Source organism: Quercus robur, chromosome 2 (genome assembly GCF_932294415.1).
Source record: "Quercus robur chromosome 2, dhQueRobu3.1, whole genome shotgun sequence".
NCBI classification, from domain to species: Eukaryota; Viridiplantae; Streptophyta; class Magnoliopsida; order Fagales; family Fagaceae; genus Quercus; species Quercus robur.
In genome coordinates, this window is record NC_065535.1 from 57,863,331 (window position 1) to 57,878,268 (window position 14,938).

Below are 14,938 nucleotides of genomic sequence, written 5' to 3' on the forward strand. Positions count from 1 at the left end.
TAGCCAAGGCAGCACTGTTCAGAAGTTTTCTCCACATAAATATGGTCAGAAAAGTAGCTGCAGTGCATTTAATGCGGTAGTAGCAGCTTTTCCTTATATATTTTTGGGTTTCCTTTTTTCTCGTATGTTCATGAGACATGTCTCTATCATTGGAGCTTTCTGGAGGGTCATTCTAATTGCTGGAATAAATACTTGAGCTGCATTCATCATATCCGAGGAGGAGTTCCTCTTCAGACCAGCTCCATTCATTCCTTACTTATGAGACTTTAAATTGGAACCCCTAATAACTATTTGTTCCTTCTCGGACCTTTCAATATTCTCGGACAAAACTCAAGACTCAATATATGATCTTGGACCTTTATCCCTACAGGTGTAATTTTTTTTTTTTGGGTAGGGCAATGAAATGAAGCCAGTTTTTCTGAACTATACTTTCGATATTGGTTGGGGTTTATGTTAGCCAAGGTATACATGTCCTGATTCCACAAGCTATTTAAATGATCAACATTCCATTTTTTAAGTACACAGATACTGGATTTGGATCCGGTTTGTAAATACCTCTATATCACTCACAAAAATTTCAAATTTTTAATTTTTTACTTTTTTTCAAAAGGCACACATCACTTGGTTCTTGAATCCACAACTTCACCTTCTGCCTTATATTCTTAGATGTCACTTAAATTAGAATTTATTGGCAATTTCTTTACTTTTATTTCCTTTTTATCACGAGGGAACTTAGATTTTCCTTATTCCTATACTCATAATTTTTTTACGCATAGGGAGTTGCATAGAATATAGTGTGTATCAGATTTAAGATTTTGATTATTTGTTGAGTCTCATAGGATTCACTTGGATGAAGTTTATATAAGTTTGAACGATAGCATGGGAAATGTGAAGTGTGGCTAAAAGTTTCGAATCTTTGTTTGTTTGAGACGTAAAAAATAAAAAATAAAAAAGAAAAAGAAAAAGACAAAGAAAAAGAATCTCAAGTAGTGTGAGATTTCCAAGAAGTTTTCCCCAGTCCTTTTTTTTTTTGAGAAACTTTTCCCCAGTCTTTGTCAATTAATTTGACACGGAAGCAAATGGTGTGTCATACAAAGCATGATTCATGAATTCCACAAGCAAAAAGACATCCGAGGGTTGGTTGAGATGGAACTGAACCGTTTCAGCTTAGACCGTGAATTACACGTCCTTCGGTTTGGTGCACATAATAATAGAGAGGATAAGGTTGCCCAGGAGTCAGGACCATGTGAGTGGTATCTCCACCAAGGTCAATTAGTCTTCTTTGGAGTACTTTGTAGAAAGCCACGTGTAGAAACCCAGCATTGAATAACATTTTTTCCTGGCTAGAAAAAGTAGACATAAAACTTAGGAGTATGCTTCCATGCAAGTTCTGTCTACACCAACCCACTCTTTCTCAACAAACAAAGACTGGACCATAGGCGCAGCCCCTTTCCCACTGGCTACCACCCACTCACTTGTTCACTACTATAAATAGATACTAGTTACCTCCTAAACTCAGAAACAAACTACACTGCATAATAGCTTTACCACTCCCAATTTTTTTTCTCCTTCACCCTTTGAAATCTTTGGTCAATTCCAGCAATGGCAACCAATGAATTTTCCCGCCCAATTGAGCATTTCCGTCCTTCAGCTCTCCCTCTCCCAAAAGACACTGCAAACCCCATTTGTGTGTCGGAAAAATCTCACATATCAACCCCATTACACTGGAAGAAAGCTGCAGAGGCCCTCCAATGCAACCACTATGATGAAGTCTCCCGCATGGTGTCGCAATTTTCAGGGGTGCAAACCGTTGGCATCCAAGGTACAACACTCACTGTTGCTCAGGTCACTGCCATTGCACGCCGTGGCGAAGTGAAGGTTAACCTTGATGAAGCTGTGGCTCGTGATCGTGTGGCCAGAAGTGCTAACTGGGTTGCTGACAATATCTCCCGTGGAACAGACACATATGGTGTTACCACTGGCTTTGGAGCCACATCACACCGGCGCACCAACAAAACTACCGACCTTCAAACTGAGCTTATTCGGTTCCTTAATGCCGGAGTGATTGGGAGAGAGAATCTTCCATCTAGTTATTCGAAGGCGGCTATGCTTGTTCGCACAAACACACTCATGCAAGGCTATTCTGGTATCCGGTGGGAGGTACTTGAAGGTATGGCCAAGCTTATGAACAAGAACTTGATCCCTAAACTTCCTTTAAGGGGTACTATCACTGCTTCGGGTGATCTTGTACCATTATCTTATATTGCTGGGTTACTAACTGGCCGGCATAATTCCAAAGTGGTCACCTCTGAAGGTGAAGAAATTACAGCCATAGAAGCTCTGACAAGAGCTGGAATTTCTGGTCCTTTTGATCTTCAAGCCAAGGAAGGTTTAGCTCTTGTAAATGGAACAGCTGTTGGCTCAGCTGTTGCTGCAACAGTTTGTTTTGATGCCAACATTTTGGCTCTACTTTCAGAGGTTCTCTCTGGTTTGTTTTGTGAAGTTATGCTCGGTAAGCCTGAGTTCACAGACCCTCTAACACATGAGCTCAAGCACCACCCTGGCCAGATTGAATCGGCTGCTATCATGGAGTTCCTTCTGGATGAAAGTGACTTCATGAAAGGAGCAAAAATTCGTAATGAGAAAGACCCACTTACAAAGCCAAAACAGGACAGGTATGCACTCAGAACCTCTCCTCAATGGCTTGGTCCCCAGATTGAAGTTATTCGAATGGCAACACATTCAATTGAAAGGGAAATCAACTCTGTGAATGACAACCCATTGATCGATGTTGCTCGAGATCTTGCTCTCCATGGAGGGAATTTCCAAGGTACACCAATTGGTGTCTCCATGGACAATCTCAGAATTGCCGTTGCAGCAATTGGGAAGCTCATGTTTGCTCAATTTTCTGAATTGGTATGCGACTACTACAACAATGGCTTGCCATCCAATTTAAGTGGTGGGCCTAATCCAAGCTTGGACTACGGGTTCAAAGGTGCAGAGATAGCCATGGCTGCATATTGCTCTGAGCTTCAGTACCTTGCAAACCCTGTAACTACACATGTACATAGTGCTGAACAACACAATCAAGATGTGAATTCTCTGGGTTTGATTTCAGCCAGAAAAAGTGCAGAAGCCATTGAGATTCTAAGGCTTATGTCTGCCACTTACATGGTAGCACTTTGCCAGGCAATTGATCTTAGACATTTGGAGGAAAACATGAGGGAAGTTGTGAAACATGTTGTTCTCCAAGTTGTGAGGAAGACCCTTTACACTACTGAAGATGGATCACTACTTGAATCTCGTTTCTGTGAGAAAGAACTCTTGCAAGTTATTGAGCATCAGCCAGTTTTCTCTTATCTTGACGACCCCACTAATCCCTCTTATGCTCTCTTGCCTAAACTGCGAGAAGTACTTGTAGAAAGAGCACTTAAAGATCCTAAAGCTGATTCTGAAAATGACAAGGGCTACTCAATTTTCAAGAGGATACCAATATTCCTAGAGGAATTGAAGACAAAGCTTGGAGAAGAGGTAGTGAAAGCTCGGGAGAGATTTGAGAATGGAGATTTTCCAATTGCTAACAGGATCAAGAAATGTAGGACTTTTCCAATCTACAGGTTTGTGAGGACCGAAGTGGGGACTGAGATTCTTACTGGTGCAAAGAAGGTGAGTCCAGGGGAGCATATAGAGAAGGTTTATGAGGCCATCAATGAAGGGAAACTAGGAAATGTCTTGATGAATTGCTTGACAAATTGGAAAGGGTCTGCTGGTCCATTTACTCCAAGGCCAATTGTGGTGTCCTCTCCAGCACATTGTAATCCTGAGTATTGGGGTTGGTTTGAGAAGGTGAGGTCTCCTTCAGTGGCAAATGGGGGAGCCTTTTGAAAGCTCTCTTCTAAGTGTTGCTTTCTTTTCTTAATAAGAATTGTATGAGGATGTAAGGAAACATTGAATCCTAAATGATTCAATTTTTGTGTAATAACTAATAAGATTAAGAATGTATAAAGATTTGAACTTCTCTCTCTCTTGTATTTGGTCCTTTCTCTTTAGATAATTTATTCCCACAATCCTAGAACTGGTTTTGCTTGAATCCCAATACCATAAACAAACATCACATGTTTGACTTTCAGGCCAATCCCCTAAAATTAAATCTAGAAAAGATTGGCTAGGATAAGCATAAATATCTGTCACATGGTCAAAATTGGCCTCCCATGGAACATGTGGATTTAGCCAATCAACTTGTATTATCTTTTTCTTAATGTCTATTCTGATCCCTACGTTGGTTGATGTTCAGGGTCCACCGTCCAGGTTTATTTAAAAAGGGCAATAAATGTTAAGATGATTCATTTCATGTGCGAGAAATGTCATGTATTTTATCATGTCATTCCTATTACCAGGTCAAATAGTGCATTCACACTCTTAAGCCTTACCCCATAAATAGTGATTAATACACACCGAGACTAAAGGCGCATTAACTGATTCACACATTAATCGTTAGCTTGTGTATAATTTCTCTCTAAAAAAAGTGCATAATTTATGTACGTATCCAAATGCAGACATAGCTTCTAAATTAGAACATGACAGTCACTTATCTACGACTATTCTTTATTTACAGTACTTTTAGTAACAACTAATAAGTTAGATAAATTGTTTTCAAATGAACAACAAACAAATATGTTTAAGTTAGATAACCTATTTTCAAATGGACACTAAACACATATGCTAGAATTATTAACGGCAAATATTCCAAAGAGAATCTTGTTTGAGATTTTCCAAAGCCTCTAGCCTTGATCTTCCATTTGTGGAAGAATTAATCACCAAAAAGTGGTCAAAAAATTAAACACTTAGATCATTTTAATCATTTAGCCTACAATCTTGATTGTGGAAAATGAAAACTTGTGTAGGTTAGAACTCTTAATTATATTGTTTGATTTTATTATACACTAGTCACAGACCTACGCAATGCATAGGAATAGATAATTATTTTTTAATTGTGGTATAATGTACCATTTATTCTCTAAAATTTGTTAAAGATAATTTGTTCTCCCTAAAATTTATATAATTTTTAAAATTATTTTTTATCTTTCTATCTCTACCAATATATCATTTTTTATTTTATTTTGAGTGTGTTTAATTGATATTATTCATTTATGAGTTGGTCCATATTCTTCAAAATTATGTTATAGTGCTCTATATTTTTCTATTATTTTTTCTGTACAACTAAACTTTTTAAGTTTTAAATAAATTATTCAAATTCTTCATTCTCTTAAAGGAGATTATTATGACAATCAAAACTCATAACAAAATTACACTTAATATTACTCAAATAATTGATAGGCATATTCAAATGCATAGCCAAGATTGTGTTTTGATATAATTTCAAATTCTTACTTCCAAAATAACTAAAAATTAATTCAAATGATTATAAATAAAAAAGGTATTAACTAAAATAAATAAATAAATCAAACCAGGGATCTAAGAGTGAGATACACTACTTTTGATGGGGCACTCAAAATATAACACCAAAACATATTTGTGGGGGAGGATTTTGTTCCAAGCTTGCAATCAGTTTGTCTGCTCTGGGGCCGAAGGACCCGCACGGCTTTGTTCATTCAAGCAACATGAGCAGTTTTTGAGGTTGTAGTGGTACACTCTTGCCTTCAGGTAAGGCTTATAAGGCATGAGTGAGGCGCATCTTTCTTCAATGTGGGAGCAAGTCTCAAATACTACTCATGTCGCTTGAAGGAACAAAGTCGTGTGGGTCCTTTGGCCCCAGAACGGACAAATTGCTTGCGGGCTTGGAACAAAATCCTCCCCCACAATATTAATCCAAAATAGAGTTATAAAAAAAAATTACAATAAAGAATGAGAGAGAGAGAGAGAATAATCACTTTTTCAGGAGAGAATGTGAGAGAAAATAACAAATTTATAGAAAATACAATGAGAAGAAAAAATTTAAAATAAAAGATATATTAATAAACACCAAATTATTTGAGTTATGTTATGTAATGGAATAACATTATATTCTTATATAATATCTTTATATAACATCTATGAAATCAAAGAAAGGAAAAAAGATAACAATTTTAAAACACAAATAAATCACATCAACCCAAATTAGAGTTTTTAAAAACACAAAAATTCATCAACCTAAAGTAGAGATGCAAGAAAATTTTTTTAAAAAAAATCCACCAAAAAATGAAAAAATTGAGAGAGAGAGAGAGGGAAAACTTTTTGTGTGGAAAAAACTGTGCATAGAATCGGAAAGACAATTGCAAATTTATAGTAAGAGGATGAGAATAATAATAATAATAAATAAAGGAAAATAAAAGGATATAGGAAGAGTATATTAAGATAGATAGTAGTGGGAAGATGAAAATATAAAAAATGGGGGTGTAGGAAAAAGTGTAACAATAAATTGAAAAATTAATAACAAAAAAAAAATCTAAAAATAAGAGAGATGGTTGAAAATAAGTGGATGATAATGCGATTCAACAGAAGCGTAGTAATAATAAAGGCTACCATTTAGTTTTTAGATATATAGATATAGACTAGATAGAAAATTGTGAAATTTTTTGGATTTTAGAAGAAAAAACGAGAATGTCTAAAAATTCGAATTAGAATTTGAGTTGAGACCAAGTACCTAGCATTCAGATAAAAGATTTTAAAACATTTATTGTTTTATCTATTTTAACATCTCAGTTTAATGCATTCAACATCAAATACTCTATTTTTTTACCACTTCACTTGAATATTATTTCTTTATTTTTTTTTACTATTTTTTTATCACTCAGGTCTCTCTCTCATTTTAATTTAAATAATATTTGTTGTGCTTACCATCTAGTTACAGTACAATTTCAAAGATGGCAATTTAGGTGTTAAAAAATTTAGGATTCGTTTGGTACATATGTTTAAAAACTGAAAATTGTTATTTAAAATTTTTTGTGAAAATATGTATGAGTGAAAAAATGTATAAAAATACATAAAATATTATTTAAAAACTAAAAATTATTGATTGGAAACACCAACCAAACACCCCCTTTAACTTTTGGCACCGTAGTGAGTTTTTTTACTTTTTTTTTTTAGGGTTTGACTACTAAAATAGCTGTGAATGCTCTAAAGAAAGTCAAATAATGTTAAGAAACTTCTTCGGGTCCCACTTCTGTTTTATTTTTCCTTTTTATATATATAGTTGGGTCCAACGAACTTCTTGTTTTTCTTTGGCAAAAGCCACAAACTTCCAATTCCAAACCTTTGAACTCAAGCATTCAACATTTCCACAATGTTTGCTCTCCAACTTTCCAGTCAAGTCTCTCGGCTGCTGTCATCTTTCATTGGCTTCCACCAACAACACCCCAATAGCCAACACAGCTCACATTCACAAATCAAATAAACTCAAAAGTCCCAGAACTTAAAAGAAATCTCAGACTGACACAAAAAGCTAAAAACTTTCCAGATAGAGAGAAAAAAGAAGAAGAGAGAGATGGAGAAAAGGCTCTCAGAGGCAGCAATGGAAGGAAACATTGCGACCCTCAAAGAGTTACTCTTAGAAGACCCTCTCCTTCTTGACAGAACCATTGTTTCTTGCGTATCAGAGACTCCTCTCCACATATCTTCCATGTTGGGCCACTTGGGTTTCGTCAAGGAGTTACTGAGTCTTAAGCCCGAGTTGGCCTCCGAGTTCGACTCACACGGGTCCTCCCCTTTGCACCTTGCAACAGCAAAAGGGTACCTGGAGATAGTCAAAGAGCTGTTGTTGGTGGATCCTGAGCTTTGTATGGTGAGGAACCAAGATGGGAGGACCCCACTCCACGTGGCGGCTGTCAAGGGCCGAGTTAAGGTGGTGAGTGAGTTGGTACGAGTCAAGGCTGAGTCCACCCGGGTGCTCACGGACCGAGCTGAAACGGTGCTGCACTTGTGTGTGGGGCATGTTAGGTTGGAGGGGTTGAAAGTTTTGGTTGAGGCAATTGGGAAAGATGATGAATTGGTGAATTGGAAGGATTGTGATGGGAATACTATTTTGCATATTGCTGTGTCCAAAAAGCAGATTGAGGTATGTTTTCTATACTTAATTTGTTAATGATTATTTGAGGTAATTGGATTGATTGGGGTATACTTTCTCTGCTAAAGTTTTTATGCATAATTGCATGGATATAAAAAGTTTGGTCATTTGATGTAGTTTGATTTTGATTATATAATTTTGGACTATAAATTTCAGGCTTAATCTTTGTCTAGGAGTGAGGATATGGAATGTGGGATTAAGGGAATGCAACATGTATTGAGGTGTGACCAAATTTTCAACAATAAGGTAGCTAATGTTGAGTAAAATAATGAAAAGAATGTTTTTGGTTTAAGGAAATGTTAAGAGAATAATTAATTGTAGTTAATCTGTTGTACGTGGAATTTCCGATTCTTTACCTTTACAATTACAATGTTAAACCTAGCAGCCTTTTGCACCCACCATTTTTAATCACAAAAGTAAGAAAGAAAAGAACTTAGCAGCTTTTACTAGAGCTCATATTCACAAGATTAAAAATCTCACACTATTGAAATTCTTGGGTTTCTGGCATTTTCAAACTACTGTTAATTTAAAATATGTCAGAAATCATTCTATTTGTATTTTTCTTTAATTGTGTAATTGTAAATAGGCAGTCCTGCCTCTTTCTTTTTAGGCTGAAGAATTGAGTATGCTTTAGACTAATCTTATCGAAGTAATGATTTTAACTAGTATGGTTAATTGCATTTCATTTACAAAAAGGGTATGTATGAATTTTGCAGACCATAAAATATTTGCTTGCCAAGACTAGTGTTGATGTGAATGCACTGAATACAAATGGCTCTACAGCTTTTGACATTCTAATACAGAGTCCCAGAGATTTGAGGGACATGGACATTGAGGAATTTCTTCGAGATGCTGGGGCTTTAAGTGCAAAAGATATACGTCCGATTGTGCAAGAATGGGCTCCAACAAAAGTTCCTCGAATAACTAAATCTCTAACCTCAACACTAACCACGAAAGAGAGTGGTTCAGAGAGGCCAGTAGTGAAGCATCAACATACTGATTGGCTTGGTAGGAAGAGAAGTGCATTGATGGTGGTGGCATCTCTTATTGCAACTGTGGCCTTTCAAGCTGGAATAACCCCACCAGGAGGTGTGTGGCAAGATGACCTCACGGTTGATAATAATGGGAACCCTGTGAAAAACCCTCACATCGCTGGAACAGCAGTCATGGCATACACTGATTCACTTGAGTATGGTCAGTTCATGATTTTCAACACAATTGCTTTCCTCGCATCTCTAAGCATAATTCTTCTACTTGTCAGTGGCTTACCAATAAAACGTCGGAGATGGATGTGGATTCAAATGGTAATTTTGTGGATTGCCATCACTGCACAAGTGGTAACTTATTTTATCTCTCTACGTCACATGTCCCCAGATAAAGTGCAAGGCATGCTGCGTGATGTTACTGAGATATCAGTCTTAACCTGGTTGGCGCTAATTAGTGTCGTGTTCATAGGCAATATTATTCGTATGAATTTGTGGGTTCTCAGAAAGTATGGTTATATTAAGGCGAAAGAGTTAGCAGTACCTAATGCTGAAATTGATGATGACCAAGAAGAGGTGTGAGGTGAAGATTGTAATAAAAGGAAATCCTCCCAATTTTTATACTGATAGCCAACTCTGCTCTTCTTGTTTTAGTGTTGCTGATATCCCAGATTGTTAGTCATCAGTGGAATGCTATTTGTATTATGGGTGTGGAAGTAGTCTTTAGGCAAGTTTGGTTGCTGATAAAGCCAAGTCCTTTTCTGGTAATTGCTTGAAGTGAGTCATTTTTTATCCGGATTGTTTTAGTAAGTCAATTTTTATCCGGATTGTTTTAGTTGAGATGGGCTAAATACACCATTTTTGTGATCTCTCTTGATTGGTTGTACTATTTGTTTGGGTTATAAATTGACCCAGTTAATTAATTCAATTTCCCAACTTGATTAATTAGATCAAATTCTAAGCAAATATTCTGTAAGCACAAATAAATCATCAAATAATCTAAAGTGCAGCGGAAAATAAATTTGACACGGTAATTAATTAACAAATGGGGAAAACCTTCACAAGACAAAAACTCCTATCGGGTAAATTTCAGGTCACCACTCTCAAGAATTCACTAATCAAGACCAAGTAGTTACAAGTATAAGAAATCTTACCACTATCTGACCTTTCCCAAAATATCAACCTATAGTTGAGCCTTTACTCTAATCCCCAATTAAATTTGATCTTGCAGATGACTTCTTCCGTTGTACAGATCCTAGCATGTGACTAATTGTTAGTGCAAACACAATAATAATGAAAATAACACAATGAGAAATTGAATAGTACTTCTGAATATTATTAATTCAACAAGAAAAATTACACAATACTATTTGAACTGAGGCACGGCGCTCGCTCCACTCTTCGCCTCCCTCTTGCACACGTATCTAGCCCAATATCTGAGACAATTTATGTTAGCTCATTAATCACCACAATTAAAAAGAATAAAATAGTCTCTCTCCTTTTCAATATGGGATTAAACATTTTTACTAACTCATTATCTTCCATATTCACTCCCACATCTTTACATTTATGTTATAACATTTATTCATTTTAATTATTTAATATTAAAATGCTCCAACAATCCCCCGCTCATTTTAATATTAAATTTTAGTTAAAGAGAGATTACCAGACAAAGATGGGTCACTATGCATCATGAAGGTGTGCTCTGCATTGAACCTTCACTTAGTAAAATAGTGATCTCAACTCCAGAGTCGTAGTGGTCTTCGACTTGAACTAGGACTGCTTTAGGGAAATTAAGCATCACTGCTTACACATAACAACCCAGGTGTTGACATAAGCTTTTATAGCTAACATTTTACAGCCGTGTGTTGATCTCAGTTTCATGATTGTATTTGAGATTAAGTCCAAATCTCATAGGGAGTGGCCCCACCCCCACACTCACATAGGTGAAATTTTGTCAAGGGTGCTCCTGTAATTCTGACACCCCACTCATACAAGTTACAAATTTCATTAAGAGTTTTTTACTCAACCTCTCCACATTACAGGATAAATGCACTTACATCATAGGGATGAACAATTAAAAAATTATTTACAAAATAAATAATTAAAAAAAAATAATGCATTTCTTACAACCATCATATGATTCGTTTTTCCCATTGAACCCAATTCTCAGGATCTCTGGTCGTTGGGTTGGGTATCCTCGTACATGGCTCATGATTCTATGGACTTTAGTCCCATCCCCCTCGGTGTATTCCAGACTCTATCTTTTGCCAAGGCCTTGGTAAATGGATCTGTAAGATTATTATTAGATTTAATATAATCTATAGTTATGATGCCACTACTCAAATAAGATCGCATGGTACTGTGCTTTCTTCTTATAGGTCTGGATCTACCGTTGTAGTAATGGTTTTTAACTCTAACAATTGCGGCAGTGCTATCACAATGAATTAATATAGGTGGTTGGCTTTTCCCAGAGTGGAATTTCATATAACAAATCTCTAAGCCAATTTGCCTCTTCACTAGCTAAAGCTAATGCTATTAATTCAGCTTCCATTGTTGAATTACCAATTATTGTTTGCTTTTTAGATTTCCAACAAATAGCACCACTATCTAAGGTAAAAATATAACCAGTGGTAGAGAGAGAATCACCTGACAAAGTATTCTAATCGGTATCACTAAAAGCTTCAATCACAGCAAGATACTTTTTATAAAATAAGCCATAATTTTTGGTACCAATTAAATATCTCATGACTCGCTCAATAGCTAGCCAATGATCTTTACTAGGCTTGCTAGTAAATCTACTAAGCACTCCTACTGCATATGCAATGCCAGGTCTAGTATAATTAGTAGCATAATACAAACTACCAATGATACTAGCATAATCCTTTTGATTAAAAATCTCATCATCATTATTTACAGGAAATAAATGAAAACTAGAATCAAAAGGAGTAGCTACACTTTTGTGATCATGAAAATTATATTTTCTCAACATAATGTGATTGATCAAGATATATTCCATCACATGCTTTTGTAATTTTCATGCCCAAAATAAAATTAGCCTCACCAAGATCTTTCATATCAAAATGGCTTTTAAGCATATTTTTTGTCTCATTTATAACATGCATATTTGAGCCAAAAATCAACATATCATCTACATAGAGGCTAATAATAACATGTAAATTATTCCATGATTTAGAATAAATACATTTATCACATTCATTTGATTTATAACCATTCTCAATCATGTAGGAATTAAACTTTTCATGCTACTGCTTAGGTGCTTGTTTTAAGCCATATAGGGATTTAGTTAGCTTACATACCTTGCTTTCTTGTCTAGGCTCTACAAAGCCTTTGGGTTGATCCATATAAATCTCTTCCTCTAGGTCCCCATTTAGAAAAACAATTTTTACATCCATTTGATGAATTTTCAAATAAAAAATTGCAGCAACAGCAATTAACAATCTAATAGATGTAATTCTTGTTATCAGAGAAAAAGTATCAAAGAAATCAAGATCAGCTTTTTGTTTAAATTCTTTTGCAACAAGTCTAGCTTTAAACTTATCTATTGATCCATCCGGTTTCAACTTTTTTCTAAGGACCCATTTACAACCTATGGTCTTATAACCCGATAGAAGATCTACTAATTTTCAAGTTCTATTAGAAATTAGAGATTTCATCTCATCATTTACAGCCTCTTTCCAAAATATAGCATCAGGTGATGTTAAAACCTCTTTTAAATTTTGGGGATTTTCCTCAATGTTAAAAACATAATAATTAGGACCAAAATCCTTCTCAACTCTAGCACTTTTACTCCTTCTAGGTTCCATTTCAAAATTTTCTTGATTTTGTAAATGTGAAGTAGAAGAACTAGGTTGTGACAAAATATTTTCTTCACCCCCACTATTTTTCAATTTAAAAGGAAATTTTTCTTCATGAAAAATTGCATCATCAGACTCAAAAATTATTTTGTTTTCAAGATAAAAAAATCTATAGGCTGCACTATTAATCGTATAACCAAGAAAAGCACAAGTAGTAGCTCTTATACCTAATTTAGGCATTTTAGGGTCAGTAAGCCTTACATAAGCAAGACAACCTCATACTCTCAAATATCCCAAATTTGGCTTATGTCCTTACCACATCTCAAAAGGTGTGGTATGTGATTTTTTATGTGGCACCCTATTCAAAACATGACATGTAGTTAAAATAGCTTCACCCCAAAAATGTAAAAATGTACCAGATTCAATTAACATGGCATTTGTTAACTCAATAAAAGTTCTATTTTTTCTTTCAGCCACACCATTAGAAGCAGGTGAATATGGTGCAGTAGTTTCATGGATAATTCCTAAAGACTGAACAAATGAGTTAAATGCACTTGATTCATACTCACAACCTCTATCACTTCTTATTATTCTTATTTTTCTACCGAATTGATTTTCAACTTCTTTTAAAAAATCTTGAAATTTTTCAAAAGCATCACTTTTATTTTTCAACAAATAAATAGTTGTATATTTTGAGAAATCATCAATAAAAGTGATAATATATCTATTTCCTCCATGAGTTAAAATTCCCTCAAATTCACATAAATCGAAGTAAATTAACTCAAGCAATTCGGTATTTCTTACAACATTTTTATGAGGCCTTTTTGTAATCTTAGCTAGACTACAAGTTTCACATTTTTCAAAATCTTTTGATAGTCTTGGAATTAATCCTAAACTACTCATGATTCCTACATATCTACTATTTATGACACAAACGAGCATGCCAAAATTAATAGAAGAAAGCATATAAACTAAACTGGTAGATGCTTTATTATTCTCAACATTCAATTTAAACATTCCATCACAAACATAACTCTTGCCTACAAATAATCCTTTTTTAGTGATTACATAATTATCAGATTCTATAGTTTGCTTGAAGCCAGCCTTGTTAAGCAAAAAACTTGATATCAAATTCTTTCTCATGGACGGAGTGTAAAGAACATCTTTCAATGTTAGCATGCATTCAGAAGTGAATTTCAATTTAACCTCACCACTCTCAAGAACCTTGGTTTTGCTAGAGTCACCAAGCATAACAGTTTTTTCTTCTTTAAAAGGAGTGTACAATTTGAACCAATTTTTGTCATAGCATATGTGCCTATTAGCACCAGAATTTGCCCACCACCCTTCAACATATTACACCATATTGATGTTTGTAATCATAGCCACTAAAGGCTCTTTGGTTACGTTAGCCTGCGGGATAGATTCACGTTTCTGAAATTTTCAAAATCGAGCAATATGCCCACTCTTGCCACAGACAAAACAGGATCTATTAAATTAATCTTGTGAAGGGGGTCCTTGGTTCTTATTGTAATTTTTATTCGGGTTTCCCCTTCCTTGAGATCTATTATTATTTTTAAAGGCTCTCTTTTTAGGCTTCAATTGACCATTTCTAGGAAAATGATTTTTGGGCATATTATTATTGGCTGAAATAAGGTTTACCTTTGTGGTGGAATTACCATTGCTCTCTTGTGTCATGAGTGCATCTTGTCCTTTAGCCTCCTCCTCCACACGGATGCGTGTGATCAAAGTCTCCAAGGATGTCTCCTTTTGTTTGTGCCGTAAAGTCTTTTGGAACTCCCTCCAAGATTGTGGTAGTTTATCAATTATGCTAGCTACCACCGATTTTCCATCCACCATTTGGTAACGGAAAAATCTGCTAGCATATTTGATAAACTACCATAACAATATGACCCTTACACTATTTAGTATTTATGTCAAGTCTTTGATCAAGTCTATTTAGATCCAGTCTTGTCCCTTTCAAGTGTAAGATAGCATAGACTCTATGTATTTTTTAGTTTTTAGAGACAGTTTTGGTTGAAAATATCATTTGGGATGGGCTATTTACGCCAATCTTG

At 35.3% G+C, this 14,938-nt stretch overlaps 2 protein-coding genes across 3 annotated transcripts; both read left to right on the forward strand.

Annotated features, from left to right (window-relative positions):
* Positions 1-1,500: 1,500 nt before the first annotated feature.
* Positions 1,501-4,027, forward strand: LOC126714167 (phenylalanine ammonia-lyase-like). The gene has a single exon (XM_050414185.1). It carries the CDS (start codon positions 1,603-1,605, stop codon positions 3,883-3,885), a length of 2,283 nt encoding a protein of 760 aa, XP_050270142.1. The 5' UTR covers positions 1,501-1,602; the 3' UTR covers positions 3,886-4,027.
* A 3,209-nt stretch (positions 4,028-7,236) lies between these two features.
* Positions 7,237-9,968, forward strand: LOC126714168 (ankyrin repeat-containing protein At5g02620-like). 2 transcript variants are annotated; one of them, XM_050414186.1, is made up of 2 exons: positions 7,237-8,053; positions 8,779-9,968. In XM_050414186.1, the coding sequence occupies exons 1-2, from the start codon at positions 7,484-7,486 to the stop codon at positions 9,625-9,627; spliced, it is 1,419 nt and encodes a 472-aa protein (XP_050270143.1). In that variant the 5' UTR covers positions 7,237-7,483; the 3' UTR covers positions 9,628-9,968. The 2 variants fall into 2 exon arrangements, with proteins under 2 accessions (XP_050270143.1, XP_050270144.1); XM_050414187.1 differs by having other exon boundaries at positions 8,866-9,968.
* Positions 9,969-14,938: the final 4,970 nt, after the last annotated feature.